The sequence below is a fragment of the Gavialis gangeticus genome, unplaced genomic scaffold (genome assembly GCF_001723915.1).
Source record: "Gavialis gangeticus isolate Ggan-Ray unplaced genomic scaffold, GavGan_comp1, whole genome shotgun sequence".
NCBI lineage: Eukaryota > Metazoa > Chordata > Crocodylia > Gavialidae > Gavialis > Gavialis gangeticus.
Window position 1 is genome coordinate 56,260,408 of NW_017729024.1, and position 15,076 is coordinate 56,275,483.

General features: G+C 47.5%; 1 protein-coding gene across 1 annotated transcript in view; it reads right to left on the reverse strand.

The window, feature by feature from the left end:
- Window positions 1-15,076, reverse strand: part of LOC109297395 — a 90,690-nt gene that overhangs the window by 27,577 nt on the left and 48,037 nt on the right. Inside the window, exon 3 of the mRNA XM_019517116.1 lies at window positions 14,487-14,592. Coding sequence (XP_019372661.1) covers window positions 14,487-14,592 — 106 coding nt within the window. The remainder of the gene's footprint in view (window positions 1-14,486; window positions 14,593-15,076) is intronic.

Genomic DNA, 15,076 nt, shown 5'->3' on the forward strand with positions numbered 1-15,076 from the left:
CCATATGCACTTGATAGAAAGCTGTTTCAGACAGTCTGTAAACAGGTATGCTGCTGGAAGTCCCATAGGCAGCCAGCTCTGGCAACTCTTTTTTTGTCAGGCTCCTAGATTGTTTGTTTTATTAGTTACTGTTTTTCAGTTGCCACTTTTCCTGGCTATATGAATAACCCAATGCACTCGCGAGCCTCAATGTAGTGTGCCTTTATTAGAGCCACTGAGTGATCAAGAAACAAAAAAAACCCCACTGGGACACAGTGTCTATAATGTTCCCCTTAGGAAACACCTCACATTCTTTCATGGGAGGAGAGGAAACTCTTTCCTCGCCTTCCTAATCTGCAAAGGAAGCCTGCTTGCAAAAGAGGCAGTGTTTTTATTTTCCCTTTGGAACCCAGTAGATTCCCTCAAATCTGTACAGAATTTAGGAAGCCAGGAGACAAACAGCACCACCCTCCTGAAGTCCTAGTGAATGGAGGCAGTCAGGGTGTCCCATTTGCTGGCTCATGCCCTAGAAAGGATGACTTAGGATCTCCAGGTATTTGGTGCTGTGTCAATATTTCATCAGTTTTTTTAATTGCCTGACTAGCTAGACCCTAACATTACCAGGCAATAGTAGGCATTGTAGGCACATCTACACGTGTTTTAAAATAGACATTAACCTATTTTAATGCTCATTAAAGTGTTGCAAAAAAGTGATCTTTAGCTAATGTGCAATAAAATAGGTGAATGCATATTTTTTCTAATATTTCACAGTGGAAGGCACTTTTACACATGCTCTGGGGGTGGGGAGGACAGTGCTCTAATTAAAGCGCTGCCACATCTCATGTATCAGTGTCCCCATGCTTCAAAATGGTTGCAGGACCACTTGAACTAAAGCTCATTTGACAAGCTTTCGTTCAAGTCCTCTCGCTGCTGTTTTTAAGTGTGGGGATGCTGATACATGAGATGTGGGAGGCTGCTGGAATGAGGCAATTGCCACACTTAAGCAGACTTGAATTGAGTCTGCTTCAATGCGTTGTAATCACAGCACGTTGGAGCAGCCTCTACACTCCTGTATAGGCGCCTGGAGGTACTAGATTTAATGCACATTACCTAAAAATATATATTTTTTGCAAATACCCAGTTGATTTAATAAAAGATATCACCTCTATCACGAGTTCTAATTCCTTTTGCCGGTGGACCAATATGGGTACAGTCTGTGTCCCTGAAACATGGAAGATATCACATTTTGCCATCTTTGCAATGAAAACTTCATTATTTTACAAGAAGAAAGCAAAAATTCAGCACCTGGAAACCTGAAAGCTGACACCCTTGCTCTTGCCTTTTGTTTTCGAGCTAATGGGCAAAGAGGGGCAGGCGGGAGTGCCCTACACTGGGATGTGTATGAGAACCCTGCTATCTGCTGGGCTCAGGTTGTACACACAAGGGGTAACGTGTTCTGCTTCCTCATGACATAACTAGGGGCACTTAGAGCACTTCTTCTGCAGATTTCTTGAATGCTTATACTTAGCCTAAAGTACAGAGACAAAATAACTTGGCCCAGAGTTCATACAGCAAGCCAGTGACAGAGCTGAGGAGAGAAACATAGTCTCCTCAATGCTTCCTACTAAAGAGTGTCTGCATTACAGTTTGAATTTCGAAGCAGCAAGCCAGGTGGTGGGAGGCAGGGAAGAGCCAGGGTTGCGCTCTGCCTCCCACTACCAGGCTGAGTTTCATGGGGCTGCGAGGTGCTGGGAACTGAGCCTGGTGGTGGGAGGTGCTTACCACCCCACACATCGGGCTCAGCTCCCAGTGGCTCGCAGCACTGTGGAACTGAGCCCAATGAGGGGAAGTGGAGCACAGGGCCGGGCTGTGCTCCACCTCTCACCATCAGACTCAGCTCCATGGAGCTGCACTGGGTGTAGGCTGTGCCCACCACTGGTCCCAGGAGGCAACAGCATCCTCCTGCCTGCGCCCCCGAGAGGGCTGCCAGACTCCTCCCAGGGGTGCGGGCCCTCGATCTGCCTGCCAGATGACAGGAGGCTGCTCCTGCTGCCTGGGACCAGTGCTGGGTGCAGCCTGCACCCAGTGTCAGGAAGATTGGTGCTGCTGCTGGCCCCAGGGAGCCCCCCCAGCCCTCCCAGGGATGAGGGTGAGCCCCCAATCTGCCTGGCAGATGATAGGAGGCTGGTTCTGACACCTGGGGCAAGTGGCAGCAGCAATTTTCCTGGGGCTGGGTGCAGGCTGCGCCCAATGCCAGTCCCAGGTGGCAGCAGCCTCCTGCCATCTGGCAGGCAGATTGGGGGCCCACACCCCTGGGAGGAATCCGGCACAGCCCCCGCATCCCTCCCAGGGGTGCAGGCCAGCCCTCGATCTGCCTGCCGGTTGACAGGAGGCTGGTGCTGCCACCTGGGACTGGCACTGGGCACAGCCCGTGCCAGGAAGATCTGTGCTGCTGCTGGCCCCAGCCAGCAGCACTAGCCTCCTGTCATCTGGGAGCCAGATTGGGGGCTTGCCCACACCCCCAGGAGGGCCACGGGGGCTCTGCCACACTCTGGGAGGTGCAGGCCCCTGATTTGCCTTCCAGATCACAGGACACTGCTCCTGCTCCCTGGCTCCTGCTTGTCAACAGCTTGAGGTGCAGTTTCCTAGAAATCTCTGCACCTATCCCCTTGAAACTTGGCAGGCTTCATGCACTGAAAAGGTGCTAGCATCCCTGCAAGTTTAATCAAAATCAGGCAAGACATGACAAAGTTATTGGCCGTTTCAGCTTCCCCATTATAGCCTATGGGCAAAACATCGAAACAGCATTGAAACAGCAAAACTGTTTCCACGAAACGAAATGGAACAGTGCTTTTGAAATGAAACAAAACTTGAATGAAACACTGTTCCATTGAAACAATGAAATGGAAGTCAAAGTGGAACTCTGCTGTTTCACACAGCCCTACTACCTAGCTCTTCCTGGAGGGCTCAGCAGAGATACTGAGAACAGATTAGGCCCATGGGATGAACTATCCCCAAGGGGGATCCTTCAGGCCAGCACACATTGGCAAACCAATGAATAAAGAGCAGTCTTCATTTCCCAGCATAACCGTCCTCTTGCACAAGCCCAGATATGATTACTATAGCCCCTGCATCTCGAGCCTTGCATTCTGTACAGATAGGTAGGACTACGCTGGTAGGCAAACCTTCAAGTGATGCTAATCATTCTTCAGGACTAGATTGGGAGTAGCAAGGTCAGAAGGATAAAAAAAACTGAGCAGGGTATGGTGACCACTAGTTGACTGTCAGAAGTCTTTAAAGGAGAATACCAAGAAGATTTAAGGCCTGTTCCAAACAGAAGCATAACAGGGCAGATTCATGTCCTGAGTAGCAGAAGTGCAGGGGACAGTGCTGGCTGCCATGGTGCTGGTGGCAACACTGCAGCCATCTGACAACTGTGGCAGCAGATATTTTTGTTTCCCTTCCAAAAGGCAGCACCTGGGGTTCTTGCCCCAGTCACCCCCTCAGTTAGTTACTCTACTGGTTCATAACCCATCAATAGTAGGCTTGTGCGAAGCAGCTGGCATTCGCTTCAGATTTGGCCGATTTGGGGGGACAGCGATTTGATTTGGTGATTCGAATCACTGTCCTGATTTGATTCGGCTGAATCTGATTTAGAGATTCAGCTGCTGCCCAATCTCCAAATCTCTGAATCAGCCAGGACCATCCCCCGCCTCTCTCCTAGCCCAGCAATGGCTGCCCCACCCACCCCAGCTCCCAGCTCTTGTTAAAAAAACCCCCCCAACTCAGCCGGTGCTGCCGGGCGGGGGGGCCATCCCTGCTGCCCCCCACTGCTCCATGCTGCATGGGGGACTCTGCACTGGGGTGGGCACAGGCAGACATGGGGGGGGCTGGTAGGGGTCCACCTATTGTCCCCCTCCCCTACTACTTACTAGCTTGGAGTCAGCTGCAGCTCCCTGCTACAGCCACCGGAGACTGCCCAAATCAGCAAAGCTCTCTGAATCTTTACTGAAGATTTGGAAAGCTTTGAATCCATTTGGACCTTTAAAATGGTCTCCTGATTTGATTTGGATTCGGAGATTCAGCCACTGAATTGGGCTGAAAACTCCTCCAAATCGAATCACCGCCTGAAGTTTCTCACAGCCGTAATCAACAGGCTTGATTCTGAGCAGTGGGGCCAGCTTCTCAACAGAGCTTGGTAGCCTAAATAAAGACCAGTATTTCTAATCTGTTTGGTACACACCATGCTGGGCTAGTGGGAAAAATCTGGCCAAGATCTTTTTCTGATCACATTGGAAAAATCTGGCCCATAGGAGCCCAAACTCTAGGTAAGTAAGAAGGGTGAAAGCTGTTCTCACCCTAGGTACCTGCAGTTACAATGTAACTGAATCATCTAGATATACTCTAACAGCTCTACTTTATTGTTATAGTTTGGAAGGGAAACTGGCTGATGGAAGAAAGATTGGCATTTGCAACCTTAATTGGCCAGAAGGGAAAATGAGTGAAAACACCCTTGATGGCTTTTAATAAATAGAAATGCTAGGCACCGTAACACCACCATATTTCTAAAGCCTTTTTACCTTATTGCTCACTTCCATGCCAGGAAGAAAATAGGACTTTTAATATTTGTTTTTTAAGCAAAGAGATTTAACAGGTATCATTGTTCCAATAAAAGATGGCTTGAAGACCAGCTGGGGTTAATGGCCCAAGGTAGGGGAAAAAATCAGAGTATCAGCTTTCCCATCTGGTCATTAATCTGCAGGAAATGCACTGTGTTGTAATTGCTTAATTAATCAAATGAACTCTGCACTTCAAAATGGTATTGCCAGGCTTTTCATTTCAGATAGTTAATCCTACTAGGCATTTTAGCAAAGTCTTTTGCCGATTCTCCTTCAATCCTTGCTGATTAATCCATAATTTTGTTTTGACTTTGGTCATGTGAGGTTGATGACTGATTGATAGCTACAGTAATGTGATGCTTGAGTAGAAGGTTGTTCAGCATGTTACTTGTATTACTTAGCCATGCTAATCCAATAAAGTTTATAGCTTATCAATTACAGAGGCTGACCTACACCCAGAGATATGTGATTTGATTTAAAAGCTGACAAATTAGAAATAATGTGCCTATACATGTAGGCACAGAGATCTTGTTAAAGGGAGGAGGAAGACACCAGGACAAGCCATTGGAATAGGATAAAGCTGCTCTCTTGTTCATTGCCCTTTTTGGGGATGTTTTCTCTCTCCTTCCTACCCAGGAGTTGAGGGAACATATGGCAGGTGTAGAAGTTATGAGAAGTGAAGTCAGACATCAGGCTGCAAATTGGGTGAGCACCCGTGGATTCCTTTTTCATGTACTAAAAATGCTGTGGTAGATTGTAGGGCATGCTTATCCAATAGTAAAACTTCCATTGGCTAAGAAAGAAGCTGCATCTTTCCTCAACTTGAGCTGGATTTGCCCCAGAAGTATGTTCTGCTGGGTTTACAATGCTCCTAGGCATGCTGATTTGCACATTACTAGCATGTTGCCAACTATTCTGCATTGTAGCCACATGCTGTCATTGTGATTCAGCTAAGTGGGCCTGGCTGAAGCTGACACGCCTAATGTGCCAGTGATTCCTGCTGAGAGTCTCCTGCTTTCAGCAGGAGACATAAGCTGAGTGTATAATCAGTATTGCTCAACGATCCCTTGCCTTGACAGCCCTGCCCAGTGTGCTCTCCTATTCTTTGAAAACAAACAGGAAAACGCTTTTAAACCAGTGTGTCAGACCATAACAAAATATCCACAAACCTAGGGTGGAACCAGGAGGCAAAGGGGGAAGGCAGTGATACTCCTCCCAGCTCTGCAACAGTATGAGTCCTGCCCACTCAGGATATCAAACTGAGATGCTGTTCTGAGTAAACTGCCTTATCTTTCATAAGTGGAGCCTCTTTTTCCCATGTTTTGCCTGGCAGTGAGACATTAACAACTGGCAGCATGCACTGCAAGTTCACTGAAGCAAATAGAGCAGTTCGTGCTATTGTTCTGGTCTCCAGCACAGGAGCTTTTCATTTTCCTAAATGCAAATCAAGATTCTTGCATCCATGACAAGACTACCACCTCCATGTGCTGCCTGGAACCAAAGCTGAACACTAGGCTAGGGCTGTGCAAAATTTCACTGGGTTTTGTTTTGAGGCTGTTTCAACTTGTTTTGAGCTCGAAACAGCGAAATCGAAATGAAACAAAAGGCTTTGAAAGAGGCTTGAAACAAAATGAGGGAACTTGAAATGGTTCTAAAGGTTTTAAATTTTGAAGCTGGACTTGCCTGCAGGGAAACAGAAAGTAAGGAGAGGGAGGGGGAAGTGGAGGGAAGGACTGCTGTCATGTTGACTGTGTAGCTGGCCAGTGACTGTGATCCTTCCCTGAGGTCCCTTCCAATCCCAGTGCTCTGGGGGAGGGGCAGAAAAACAGCTGCGCCTTAACACATGCACACAGTCACACGTCACGAGTTTTGCTTGTCAGCAGCTTGAGGTGCAGTTTTTCAGAAATCCATGCACCTATCTCCTTGAAACCTAGCAGGCTTTGTGTCCTGAGCAGGGGCTACCATGCCTGCTGTTTTTACCACACTGCACCTTAACACACACATGTGGCATGAATTTTGATGGTCAGCAGCTTGTGGTGAAGTTTCCCAGAAACCTCTGCACTTATCTCCTTGAACCTTGGCAGGCTTCATGCCCTCATAAGGGGCTACCATCCCTGCCAAATCTGCCAAGAAATGACAAAGTTATAGGCAGTGTAACCCGGGTGGCAGCCCAATAGTTGCCACCTCTGCCCAAATATCAGGGATGATGTGGTGAGAGTGGGGTAGGGCTTCTGGCCAGCACCAATTTACTTTCCAGCTGGCCTTTCTCCCCACAGAGCAGCCCGGGGTCTCAAGAAGGTCTAACACTTAACTGATTTAACTAGTTACACTTTATTTACAAAACAAGAATAATAGGAAAGGTTATTTACAAGTGAACTTCAAAGGCAAAACAAACCAGAATGCATTAGTCAACCCTTGACTCAAGAACCACAGGTTGGGTAACTGGCAGCTTTCAGCCACTGCTGAGATGCTACAGCAAGGAAGCAGGGTGCTCGCTTCCAGCAGTCCCAATGGGCTTCCCAATAAGCAACAGACTGCCACAGTGTAAGCTTTTCTGGTCTGCAGCAATCAAATTGGATCAAACCCCAACCCCCCAAAGAGGCTGAAGAGTGACCCTCTGTGGCAACCAGAAAAGCAAGCAACAGAGTAGGCTCCTGCAGCCAAGCACAAAGCTCAGGGACTCCATCCAATGACAATCAGCTACAGAATAAGGGACAGGACTGAGTCCCCTCTGGGGCAGTCAATGGCAGAGGATCAGCAACACAGGCAGCTCCTAGGGGCTACTGCTCTAAACCCCTGCTCCAGATGACTGGCCGGGTGACCCACACACCTCGCGGCTTGCCAATACTGCTCACTGCCGACCTGCGCTCTCAGTTCCTGGGGACCCTCATCTTGGTGCTCTGCCACTCCTCAGGATCCCAATGCCTTGCCTGCTGTTGTCCCCCTTCCCCGGGGAAGGTGAGGGGTTTCCTCAACTCACCAGCCCAGCTCCCTGCTCCAGGTAAGGATGCTGCCTGCGCTCCTGGCTGCTGCTTTTTCTCCACAGTGGAGTGGGGGGCCGACAACCACCCCTAGCCTCCAGGACGCCTGACATGTCCAGCACACTGCGATGGGACCTTGGGGCACCAGCTCTCTGCCCCAAGCCCTGGCCGCAGCTCCCTTTCTGCTGCAGGCCTGAAGGCACAGCCAACTTCTCCCAAGGCCTTTGAGGCTCTTCAGAGGAGTCTCTCTGCTCCCTCAGCTCACCCCAGCTCTTCTTAGGCCTCCTGCATCGTTCCCCGGAGTCACTGTCAGCACCTGCCATCCTACTTCGGCTGCTGCTTTTATCCCCTCCGGCAGACCCACCCTGGCTTGCAAACTGGCCAACCAGGGCTCAGAGTGGCAGGCCCCCAACCCCGGCCATCCCCCTTCCATGCAAATGAGGGGATTGAAAACCCCTTCTTTCTACTGGCTTCTCCTTTTCCACAGGGCAGGGCTCCCCCGCTTCACCCTTGGGGTCGCTCAGAGTTCACCGGCACTGTTTCTAGCCCAGGGTAAGTATTTCAGGCAAATCTGGTGAGCCCACGTTGGCAGTCTGTTACAGGCAGTTTCATGCTTCCCCATTATAGCCTATGGGTGAAATGTTGAAACACTGTTGAAACATCAAAACAGTTTCGATTAAATGAAATGATAGGTGGTTTTGAAATAAAAAATCTCAAAATGAATCACTCTCCCATTGAAATGTCAAAACGGAAGTCAAAACGAAATGGTGCCATTTCGCACTGCCCTACTGAATATGTAATGAAAGCAAAAAGGACGTTGCTTTGCCTCCTTTTCACTAAAGTGGGTCTGCAAAAGGGACAGTTCTGTAACAAGGAGCCATGAGGTGTCACACCAGGCTATGCAGGCTTGGTAGGACCAATAAAGGTGGTTGGGCATTGCAGGTAGCTTCCAGGGTGCAACTATTCATATTCCATTTTTAAGAGTTACCTTTGCAGGCAGTTTCATAAATTTTTGAAGACTCCTGGCCCGTTTCAGATGTTTTTTTGGAAAGCTGCTCTCGTCATTCCTAGCATTGCCTTACTGCTGTGGCATGCAAGCATAAAAAGCTGTTCCCTCTCCTGGCAGACACTACTTCTGCATTGGCACAGAGATGCTGTCCCCTGAGTTTTCAAAGCCACCGGCTGGCTGTAGGCCACTCACTGCTCCAGAAGACAATGAGCATCAAAATGCAGGGAAAGAGAAAGAATGGTCTGCATGAACTGCGGGAGATGGATAAATAATGATGAAATCTGGCATTGTGGAAGTGCCAAGAACCCCTGCTATGGGATGGGACCCTGTTGTAATAGGTGCTGTACAAATGGATGAGACAGAGTCTGTGCCTAGAAGCTGACAAATAAGTGGGGAAACGGAAGGCGCAGCAAAGTGAGTAGAGGGGTTAGAGCATAAGTATTTGCAGTTTCCCTCCTTGCGTTACCTGTTAGCTTCCCTATACAAACTTTTTGAACTGATTTTTACCATACATGAAGAGAACAAAAGCATAGTGACTCCTCTAAAACTGTTCACTTTCATCTGGAAACAAAATAGCTGTCTGCTGCCTGGAGCTGCAGAGTCCTTGGAGACTTGCAGGTAACAGAAGATGAAGACTTCATTTGCATTGTTAAATAAACAACCCTGAACTTACATAATGGTGGGGATTTGGACAAGGCTGTCAAGAATGACAGCCTGAGTCTCATTTACACTCTGGCAGTATACACAGCCCTTAAATTAGGTGTACATGCAGTTTCCAGCTACTGAAAGGCCCCTTTAAACTAGTGGAGTGATGAAAAGAGGCCTTGGCATTAAAGAGAACTGGGCCTTTTAGTTTTCAGTCAGTTGCCAGGAAGATCTAAGAAGAAAATTGACTGGCAGGCAATAGTAGAGAAACGTAGCAATAGCCCAGAGATTAATCCAAGCAAACTTTTCTCCTACAAAGCCAGGTTATTTTATACCTAGGGAAACAAAGCCCCACTCTCTCTATAAGAGTCACACTTCGTAGTTAGGAGTCACAGTGTTACCAAAGTTCACCAGCCTTCTCATCCATCCAGTAGTTAAAATCAAACAAATGAGAGAGACTCATAACAAACCAACATATTTGTATAGGTCTGTTGTTGTTCCCTGTTACATTCTCAGTTGCGCTTATTATAAACCAGATGATTTAAACCTTTAAGCAGGCTGTTTGTTTCATGGTATGCCTATGATCCTTTTGTTTTGTAGTGTCTTCCCAAGGCCTCTGGTGATGGTGCACTTTCAGTGGGGATGCACATCTAGTTTTAGCTATCTGACACTTGTGTTTTTGGTGATGTGTCCATTTCAGATGACTATCTTGGCTTCTAGAGAGTGTCTGAGCCTCTTTTTTAGACTACAGTGGTGATGTGTGACTCTGAATATACCAGGGCCATATTTGGGATTGCTATGTAGCACTCAGCTAGAGAGAAGATGATTCCCCATTTATAGCAAATGTCTGTGCTCATACATTCTAGCTGCATGGGCAGGACAGCTTCACATTCACTAGAAGTTGCCAACAAATATTTTTGGAAAGACTGAAGGTAAGGTGATACTCCCCTTTTTAGCCGGGAAGGGCCAAAATATCCCATCATGCTGCACATGGGGCAGAGGAAGAAAATGGGGCCAATATGAGACATGATAAGCTGCTGTAGACAGGAGAGGGGCAGATTTGCCTGAGTGGTATTTTACTTTCTCTTCCAAACTGAAGGATGGATGGAGCTGGGCAAATATTGTACATCACACAAGCTACAGCAGTGGCCCTGGGGGAGGTTGTTCTTGACCACTTCAAGGTGGGCAGTGAGGGAGCACCTTTGAGGGGGGGGTACACTTGATGAGAGCATGGGTCCAGCCAAGGCACTGATTAAAGTGGGCCTGGGGAGGGGGGCGGTCCAGCTGCCCAGTGTAGGGCCTTATCAGCTATGGTAGGAGTGGGTATACCGGGTCCCTGATGAGAAGGGTTGGGATGATGATGACACCTAGCTGCAGGTCCTCCACTCCCAGTGCAAAGCACCCACTCTCCACAAGCACACCCAGTCCAGAGTTCCTAAATACATGTGCATCATGCACGCTGCCTGCCCAGTCAGCACTGACATAGGGGAAGGTCCCCTGGTGATCAACGACTGACAGCAGAACTACCGAGTGGAGCCACCTGCAACTATAATAGGGGCAGTCTCCATGGGATGGGCAGGTCACCGGGATGTGCATCCTGTCCAGGGTCCCGATACACTGGGGGAGCCCCAGTGCATGGAACCCTGCTACCACTGCCTGGGGGTTGCAGATGCAGAGGATGGTGTCCACCAGCACGTCCTGGAGGGCACCACACACCTCCAGGATGGCTTCCCCAGCAGTGGCCTGCCAACCCCAAACAAGTGCCTCACATATATGAACAGCTTGACTAGCACCAGAGCCAGGAGGTGTCAGCGGGGAGGGCTGAGCACATGCCAATGTCCTAGCACTCTAGGTGGGGCCAGAGCCAGTGGAGCAGGTCAACAAATGTGGCCTGGATCATCCTAAATGTGTCAATCCACTGTTTGGTATCCCAGTTGTGTTGCACCAGGCACTGCCACCAGTCCTAGCTGGCATGGTGGGCCCAGAAGTAGTGGGGCTGAAGGGCCAGGAGGGCAATGGTGGTACCGGTGGTAGCCTCCTGAAGCTCCTCATCTGTGTGGCTGCCGGCAGGACCTGCATGGCAGTGGGGGCCCTGAAAGGGCATGTGGCAGCTGGCTAAGCAGTCACTGTATGTGGGGAATCCAGGCAGAGCAAGATGACCATGAGCTAGGTGATGGTGACTATGGTGTGTTAGCAGGGTGACTGAGGTAGCCAGCAGGATCAGGGGACCCTGTACCTTACTGCCAGACCTAGGAGCTGAGGCAGCCATAGCTCAGGAACACAGAGGGGGCATGAACAGAGCTGCCATGTGCTGCCTCTGTGTGTGGCACACTGCTCCTCTGCGCACTGGAACTGGCTGCCCAGAGATCACAGTGCCGGGCACTGTTTTAAGGATGGCTTCCAAGTGTTGGCAGCTGGGTCTGGCTTCAAACATGGCTGCCAAGTGCTGGCAGCTGGGGCTGGAGCTCCCCCTGGCACGTGGCAGGGCTGGAAGGACCTAAATTTAGTGTCAGGTCCCTGCATGTGTAGACATCTACCCAAATTCGCTTACTGTGCAACAAATCTAGTCATGACTAAATGCACATGTAGACACACCCACTGTCTAGTGCTCTGTTCCCTTTCATGACAGCTGGCTACAGATCAAGGTGGCTGAGCCTATTGTAGCTATAGCTAACAGAGCTAGGCATTTTAGCTTGAGTACAAGGGCTCATGCATGAATATCCAGCAGTTCCAACTTGAATTCCTGCACCTACCAACCCACCCAGGGCTGCAGCATTACAGTATCCATTAGAGAGGACTGTATTTGCCAAGAAGTTGCTGGACATTGGCATTCTCTGTCCGCAGCTCTTGATTCCTTTTGGCCTCTCTCCCCCTTCCATACTTATACAAAGACCATGCTTTATTTTCAGGACACCCCATTTGGAAAGGCACTGGGTTCAGTGCTTAATGGGTATGAAACTGATTTCTGATAGAAAAGGAGCGGGCTGTGCCTTCAGTCTCTGTTAAGCGTGAGTCCATGAGATTGTCTAGGTCACCCTTTTCTTTCCTGTTCAAGGATGTTAGGCTGTCTGATGCTAAACCAGGGAGCTGGCAAATCAGGACCAACAAGTGGAGTTGTAGCTGAGAATGAGGACCCTCACCTTTTGCCATGAGTGCTTCTGACCTTGCAGACTTCATGAGCAGAGATAGGACACAGAGCATCATAAAACTATGCTCTCACCAGGACACCTGTAGCCATAAAAATGAGACACGAGCAAAATTTGTTGCACAAATAAACAGGGAGTAGTTGTGCCTGTCATAGGTTGGACTTGAAAAAGAACAGGAGTGGATGACATATAGTTTTTCTTGATGCTACAACACAGATTATTTTATCCTGAGCATAGCATGAGAGTTGTTCTTATAAACAACTAACGCGCGCCAGTAAATCGAACGTACGACCCATTTAACCGCAGCAAGCGTACCCTGCAGTGTCCTTTATTGCATCTCCTTGGCAGTGATGGGTGGGTGATGCATCCTTTATGAGAACTGCAGAGTCATTAGCTGCAACCTTTGACCAAGTCTCCATGCAGCCCTGAACTACAGAACTTAACTCTCTCTGCCTTCTGCTCCTTGTGCATAGCATCGGATGATAAGCAAAATCCTTGCCAGCTCTCATTGTGCTAGATGCCTTGCAGTGGGTCGGGGTAGGCACTTAGATCCCAGTTAAGGATTCAGTTTCCCCTGTGGTGAAATAGAATTGTCCTGTGTGCATATCTGCTAGAAGTAAAATGACAGTGGGCCCATCCACCTCTTAACCCAATAGCCTGGTGGTTGAGGCACTTGCAAGGGAGAAGACTGGGTTCTAGGCCTCCCACATACAGTGGATGTTTGAACCTGTGTCTTCTGCTTCCCAGGCATTGTACAGTACTCTCATGTCCAAGCCCTAGACTAGACATTGCCCAGAAGAGCAAGCAAACATTCTTTCTCCCCCCTTAGGGAGAACAGTGGCATTTTTTGGTACTGAGTATAGCTGGGATAATTTCTTTGGAAAGCCATTTTTTGTCACAAAATGCAAATAAGAGAAAACTGAAATTATTCACAAATTCAATAAATATTTTTGACTGGATAAAAAAAGACATTTGGAAAAGCCACTATGTTTTACTCAGATGTCTTTTAAATATAACATTTTGATTTCTTACTTGAAACTATTTTCAGAGTTATAATCAACTTTTACCAGTTAAAAAAGCTAAAATAAATTTGAAAAAAATCAAATAAAGGGTTTTGTTGGGTCAAATAAATAGATCAATCAGATGAAACATTCCAGGTGGATCCAAAAAAAGAACTCTTTTTGGTTCAGACAGTGAGCAAAAAAAAAAATAAAAGTTGTGTCCCCGGCTCCTGTATGGATCACTTCCCAAAAAACTGGCCCTTGGTTATTATAGTTCTTTAACCTTTGCAGGACTTGCCATAAAGGTCCCTGTATAACTAAAACATGAGACACCAGCTTCATCATGAACAAAGGACTTCTCAGCTACTTTCTCAATTGAAGAACTGAACAATGTTCTTGGATATGTTCTTTCTGGAAAACAAATGTCCTTCTTATAACTCATGGCTCTGATTTTCAGTTGGGGGGAAATTAATTCAGTCTCACTGAATTTCACACTTGTGGTTAGTGTCTGACTGCACAGCCCCTTCTTTTATATTTAGCTATAACATATTTATTCTTTTTTAAATAAAAAAATCTTAATACCTAGGAACTATGGAACTAATAGATGTCACACTACTGGGACTGAGATTTGAAGTTTGAAATAAGACAGTGAGAACCAGGCAATTCTTATCAACAAAGTGAGAGAGACAGATGCATAACTGGGTGTAAATTGGGAAATGCCTACGAATGTCAATGGAACTACATTGATTTGCAATGGCAGAGGTTCTGGGCGGCAAATTACGTTCAAAGTAAGTATGAGGAAGAGGAGCCTAGGAACTAAGGGCTGATTCAGTTCTGCTCCAGAGCTTCAAAGACTTGGTCAAGCTTGGAGCAGCTTCGGGGCAACCCACTAAATATAGTGAAATATGATAATGTGCCATGACTGTTGTACTCTCTTTCCATGCATGTAGACTGCCTGAACCTTACGTGTGATCTGTCACTGAACCACACATTAGAAAAAAACATGTTTTTATCAAACATCTCCGATACTAGGATGGATGGTCAGATAATACCAAGTGCAGATGCATGCTAATAAAACAAAGGGACAATGGACCTTTGTGCCTTACCTCTAAGTTTGGCTTCCAGAGGGCTCTTAGACAACCAGGACACAGCATTACAGTAAGACTGGAATGTTATCTGGTCTTCATCTGTACAAGGGATTTGTTCCAGCAGCTGAAACAAATAAATAAGCAGCACTCAGCAAGGCAAGTTGTTTCCTTTCAAATTTATCTTGCTTTTTCACATCTACTCCCACCTCCTCTTCTTTTTTTGATCTTAACCATAGACTTCAGGGATCCTTTGCATTTACCATCTGCTTTTATAGGCCTAGCACCTCCCTGTGTTTTCTGATAATCTTTTATCAAATTATCAGACCTAACCACCTGGATCCTCCAAAAAGGATACTTAGGGAAAGTATTCACAGTACAGAGCGCAGGCATTAGAAAGTATGTGCTTACCTCTACCTTGTGCTGTACCTGTAGCTAGCCGTTCCCTCATCCACACTTGTCAGGTTTTATAGGGTAGCAGGACTGTGTCTGAGTGGTTCATAGAGAGGAAATCTCTGGAAACCCTGGATGAGGTAGCTCACCACTGCTAATTAAAAAGTGGCACTTTCCCCTGTAAAGCAGCTTCCCAGCATAGTGAAATTAGAGGACAC